Below are 6,459 nucleotides of genomic sequence, written 5' to 3'. Positions count from 1 at the left end.
TTGGCAACTATCGGAGAATATGAACCAAAAACAAATCATTGAGAACTGTTTGACTCCTAAAATTGTGATAGACTACTTTTCAATCCAGCGTTCCCGATAATTACAGGGGCGTAGGAAGAAATTCTTTGTTGGGAGAGGGAAACTGTTTTCTGGTGATTGATTTACTATAAAAATTAAAATGAATAAACCGAATTAATAGTATTATTGAATGTTCTTTTAGCACGACCAAACATTTTCATTACCTGAACTAGTAACGTTTCACCTGTCCTCTTCGGCAGGCTTTGTCAAACTGTCTGTTTGTTGTCATACCGCTAGGTGGCGTAGTGGTGATCGTAAATATGTTGAAGTTGATACGCCCCCTCATCTCTATTCATGATGGATGCCCCCTGTCCTCTGATATGGATATATTCCCTGATTTGCCTGGATAGTCTGTCTGATTCTCTGTCTATTATTTGTGCGGCGCTCCAGTCTATGATGTGATTATTCTGGGCGACATGGTCTGTGATTGCTGACTTGTTATATTCCTTAGAAGCTCGTCTCTGTGTGGCACGAGTAAAACTCCTCTCACTGATCTCATCAACTTCCTTCTTATGTTCTTTTAGTCGAACTCCAAGACTTCTTCCTGTTTCCCCTATGTATACTTTATTACAAGAGCAGCATGGAATCTTATACACACAGTCACATACTTTCTCTCGATCTGGTTTATCTTTAGGATGGACTAAGATATTGCGTAGAGTGGTATGTGGTTTCATAGATGTACTTATACCATGTTGTTTATAAACCCTAGCTAACGCCTCAGACACTTTTTCCACATACGGAATCACCACCTGGCCTTTCTTCTTTTCTCCAGATTCTTGTTTGGATTTAGACTTCTTTTCCACCCTCCCCTCCATTTCTTCTTGGACTTTCTTTATTGACCAATCCGGATAACCACATCTGCTGAGAGCCATTTTTATGTGTTCTTCTTCTTTTATCCTATCTTCTTCTAAAGTGATGATGTTCTTGCTTCTATCTAGTAACGTTCTTATGACTCCTAACTTATGATGTAGGGGATGGTGGGATGCAAAATTCAGATACTGGTCCGTATGGGTTTTCTTGCGGTATAACAGTAACTTAACGCTGCCATCATCTCGTCTTACAATGAGGGTGTCAAGGAATGGAATCTGTCCTTCTACTTCGGGTTCATATGTAAATTTAATACTGCCTGTTGGATCCACTTTATTGATATGTTCAGTTAGATTATCCACTTCCCCTTTCTTCATTATCTCCAAGGTGTCATCTACATATCTTTTCCATAGTGAGGGTTTACAGTTTAATGGTTCTGTTACTATAGCCTGCTGTTCTAAGTGCTCCATGAACAAATTAGCAATAGAGATGAGGGGGTGTATCAACTTCAACATATTTACGATCACGTCATCATCACTACGCCACCTAGCGGTATGACAACAAACAGACAGTTTGACAAAGCCTGCCGAAGAGGACAGGTGAAACGTTACTAGTTCAGGTAATGAAAATGTTTGGTCGTGCCAAAAGAACATTCAATAATACTATGAATTACCGACCTGAAGAACATGATAAGGGAATTAAATTAATAATTCAAATAGGTAGAAAAAGATCAATATAAAGTGTAAATATGATAAATAAGGCTCTATAACTATCTTTAATATTTAGCCATTCTTTCTGCAGCGTATTTTGTGTATTAACTGCAGCAGCCTGTTGAACTCCATTCCGCGAGACATACCCATAGAAAGCTTGCACAAGCATAATTCCTATCAAAAATTGAAGTTAGGTCTCCACTAAAATTCAGATGTTAGCTGTAACAATGCCCGTTATAGTAAATTAGCTTTGTTGGAAAACAAAATACGGGAATGTTAATTTTTGATACTTTACTGCAGTAATTTATCTTGATGGAAAAGTTACCATACTCTCTGTATCATGCAATTCTGCCACCGACTCCCTGGGGTAACGTAATCTTATAACTCTTGGATCATTTCGCCTTGTGGATGCAAATTACATGAATACCCACACATCAATTTAGGAAGCACCAAAACTCAATTGAAAACTGACATTTCCGCAATATTTGGATCATTTGGATCTAATTTAGTTTAAACCGAAGAAAACCTGGTGAATTATTGCATTAAAACCTGAAATGCGAGTGTAAGTATGATTTCACGGATTGTGTATGTAGATCAGTGAGTGAATTTCCAAAGCCGTCAACAATTTTCACCATTATTAGTGTGATTAGCATTCAGGTTAAACTAGTTGCCGTCATGTACTTCTTTGCCCCCCCGGTCACTTCTGCATGGGGGGACTGCCTCCTCCCCTGCCTCCAGGTTCCTACGCCTATGTAATAGGTGAAAGGTATAGTTGTGAGTAGGGGTGGATATGGTAGGGGCTTTCTCTGCTTTCTCTGTAACTGTCAGAGGTGAGATATTACTCAACGGATGCTCTCTTTTGGAGGATGTGGTGGCCCTGAAAAGTGCTGAGAGAGCAATTCCAAAAGTTACTGACAAAGCATTTAAAAAGACTGCACATTGCTGATATGCTTTGAAGTGTACAATACATTATTTTATATTTAAGCAATAAAGCACACCCGGCGACGGTATACCACGAGATTTTGACCAGCTCACGACATATATGCACGAGCGATAGCGACGGTATACCGTCGCTGGGTGTGATTTATTGCTATTATACCATTACAGTATATTGAAATTCTGGTGTGGAACGTCAAAAACGGATTTTTACTCAAGCTGAGAGCTCGCTCGCATGCCTGCCGTGGTATATCGACAATATACCACGGTTCTTTTCGCGTCTCGACCAATCAGATCGCTGTATTTGCGCCATCGATATACTGGTATGATATAATATTCAATAAAATACTTACCGTAATACCATCATTCAGTGACGATTGTACTCTACAATGCGCCACAATCGAAAAAACTTATCGACTAAAGCTAGTTCGATTGAAGGCTGATGAAAGGCTTTTGACAAACACATCTAAAGGGCGGGAAAATTGACCGGAAGCAGACGGGATAGACCTCCCATATTCACCCCTACTCACTCTCTATATTTACCTGTTTCACCTGCTACATAACAAGAGGTGTCGGATAATCACAATCCCCTACTCATGCCACGTTTAGGGAGTTTTCAGTCATTACAGGGGGTGGGCAGGGGGAATGGGGGGTCACTTTTTAGAAAACTGTTCAAGGGGGAGGGTCACTTTTTATAAACCTATCTTAGAGGAGGGGTCACTTTTGACAGAGGCTGATTTTATGGCCAAACCTTTGTCTGTGTGATATTTCCTGAATAGGAAATCACCAACGAAATGCGCCGATTCTTTTCAATACGTACACATTATCCACAAGTTTCATAAGCAAAGATGCAGTGGTATCCTACATTAAACACCTTGAATAGTTATAACTGATGAAAGATAAGAGACGAAAACATATGGAACAGGTGGAAAAGTGTATATCAATTAACAAATGTACATAAATGCAAAGATATTGTTAGTTTTATATTGGAAAAAGATGTCCATACTTCTCTCATAGACTACTATGTACAGTGAATCAACATTTCAGTGAAATTCCAAAATCAAATTTCTTGCACAACAATGGACTTATAACCACTTTAGTCTAATCAAGAACACTAATAGTCTTTACGGCCCTGATACGGCTTTTGCGGCCCGAGGTCGTACGGCGGAAGGGCCCGAGCGTGCGAGGGCCCGTCCGCCGTACGACCAAGGGCCGCAAAAGCCGTATCAGGGCCGTAAAGGTTTTATCATATACCTTATGGAATGATAAATATGTAGTTTACATAATATTCAACATTGTTTAGGAGATAAAAATGCGTGCGATATCAAAAATTCATCACCATTTGTGTCAGTTTTTCAGAAATACGATGGCCGCTTCCCGTCGCGGATTGACATACATAATGACGTCATTTGTTTACCTGCAGAATTCTAGAACGCACAAAGCAATATGCGTACTAGTACGTGACCAACAGAGATCAAGGCTGAAATCGAGGTGTAAGAAGGACAATAACGTGATGTCAGTTTCTTGTAATTTATACTGAACAGGCGAGCACTTAGTATACACAGGATTTCACTGGAATTTAGAAATAAAAGCCCATCTTACCGGTGCGCCTCCACTGCCGCCACGCGCAACTACGATCTGAGCGAGCAGAAGTTTTCAAAATCTCGCGCTTGCTTTGTGTACGAATGGAACGTTTGCGGATAGCAACGCGCATAGTAACCAGAATCGAGATAGTTCAGAAATGCACGCGATTGCCCATATTTGGGCACCGGGCCGGGGCGTGATACGTAAAAAAAATGCACGGATCTGAGGGCGCTTTCTCCCATAGCTTTACACAGGCACGTGCATGTAGGTATATGATAATATCAATAATCAAGCGCAAATAAATACACTAGTTTCCTATTTTGTATTGGAAAAAAATATTCATACTAACTGTTTCATCATAGACTGCTATGCATAGTGAATCAACATTTCAGTGAAATTCCAAAATCACATTCCTTGCACAACCATGGACTTATAAACACCTTAGTCTAATCAAGAACATTAATATCAATAATCAAGCGCACAAAAATGCACCGATATACCTATTTTTGTATTGGAAAATATATTCATAGTTTCATCATAGACTGCCAACATTTTACATAAAATTCCAAAATCAGTTTCTTGTACACAAATGCACATTTTATGTCACTCTGAAAATGGAATAAGACAAATGTTTTGACGTACAGTAACCGATCGCCACATACTCCGTGCACGCTGGCACATCCACCAAATCGATTGCAAAGTCGACGGCAGCAAGGTGGTAATTAGCAAGTGACTTGTCAGCGACATCGTGTTACACGTACAAGCTGCAGACACTGCGCATGGGAACTTGTCAATTGGACCCCATTACTAGACATTGGATGAATCTATAGAGGTTGTCATGAATCAAACATGGGGTGGTTCAATGATATATATATATATATATATATATATATATATATATATATATATATATATATATATATATTATATATATATATTATATATATATATATATATATATATATATAGATATTAAAGGGACAATTGTTTCAACGTTTGGCAAGTTTTTTCAGTATTTTAAAGGTATGTGGGAATGGATGTAGTGAATAGCGCACTGTCGCTGAAATTCCCCGCACAGTCCGATGTCGGGCTGCCAATTATTCCGGTCAATCTATGAGATTTTGGCATAAACAGACAGCTGATCTCGGCGTGAGAAGTGCCTTGTAGCGTCGACTACCTTTAGAAAACTCCATAATCAGCAACGATGTAGTCGACTGCAAAGTTAACCTATTCCTTTGCGATGGCGAGTTCAAACGTTACAAAAGAAGGTCACAAGGGCAAGAGAAGTTGTCTGAAAATAGGGCGTGAAGGGATCGATCAGGAAACCTCGAATTTCAAAATTCGTTTTTGAAAATTCAGAAACCAAAATCGAGAAAACAGAAATGAACAATCTTAATTTTATTTGGATGCTATAGGGAGTCTCTCAATAAAATGTCATATTTGGGTATCCACAGTATAGCGAAGATTAATTTAAAGGAAAACGCAACAAATGTTACTGGGTCTGTCAGCCGAGTTGTCATGGCGACAAGTTTCCTGACCGCTCTCTTTCACGCCCTATTTTCAGACAACTTAACTTCTCTTGCCCTTGTGACTTTTCTCTTGTAGCGTTTGAATTCGTCGTCGCAAAGGAAAGGTTTGCAGTCGACTACATCGTTGCTGATTATGGAGTTTTCTAAAAATAGTCGACGCTACAAGGCACTTCTACCGCCGAGATCAACTGATGTCTATTTTTGCATAATGTCGTAGATTGACTGGACTAGCCCGGCATCCAACTATTCGGGAAATTTCAGAGACTGCGCTATTCACCACACTCACACACTCCATAACTTTGAAATGCTGAAAACATGCCAAAAGTTAAAGCAATTGTGACCCTTTAAAATATGGTGACTTAATTCCTATCTCCAGTACCTTGATGCCCGGTCACGGTACTGTGTCGACAGACTCTCTTAACAGTAAATAATAAGAAGGGCGCCGACTCTGACCGTCCAAACAGTGCAATGCTGCTGCTAAAACTTTTATTTGAGGATCTGTGCTACAACTGAATGAATAAGGCATAAATACTGATCACAATTAAGGATTCGAGTGCTTTAGGGTACTTTGGTAAGTATACAATAATGACATGGATTGTGGCAGCCCCAGGGAAAAGTTGCTGGTATGTAGACGCAGGACCACCGCTTATTCGAACCCTGACAAAGTGTGCATTGTGCATGGGTTCATTGGCAATCTAGGCGCGTTCTAGCACACTCACACCACCGGCACCTTTTTACAGCTGTGTAATGGCGGTGTACACACTGACAGGGGTCACGTCTGGTTGCTGCCATTGCGCGTTTCTGGAGGATATAAT

The 6,459-nt window shown here is 40.0% G+C and overlaps 1 protein-coding gene across 1 annotated transcript; it reads right to left on the bottom strand.

Moving 5' to 3' along the window:
* Positions 1-311: 311 nt before the first annotated feature.
* On the bottom strand, positions 312-1,400 carry LOC139146218 (uncharacterized). Its single transcript, XM_070717626.1, has one exon. The coding sequence runs from the start codon at positions 1,398-1,400 to the stop codon at positions 312-314; it is 1,089 nt and encodes a 362-aa protein (XP_070573727.1).
* Positions 1,401-6,459: the final 5,059 nt, after the last annotated feature.

Source organism: Ptychodera flava, chromosome 12 (assembly GCF_041260155.1).
Source record: "Ptychodera flava strain L36383 chromosome 12, AS_Pfla_20210202, whole genome shotgun sequence".
Lineage (NCBI taxonomy): Eukaryota > Metazoa > Hemichordata > Enteropneusta > Ptychoderidae > Ptychodera > Ptychodera flava.
Note: the sequence above shows the minus strand (reverse complement) of the source record. Positions and strands in the feature narration are given on the sequence as shown.

What these genes read in the sequence shown, in the direction of transcription:
- LOC139146218 (XM_070717626.1), bottom strand. Translation starts at nt 1,400, where the DNA reads ATGTTGAAGTTGATACACCCCCTCATCTCTATTGCTAATTTGTTCATG.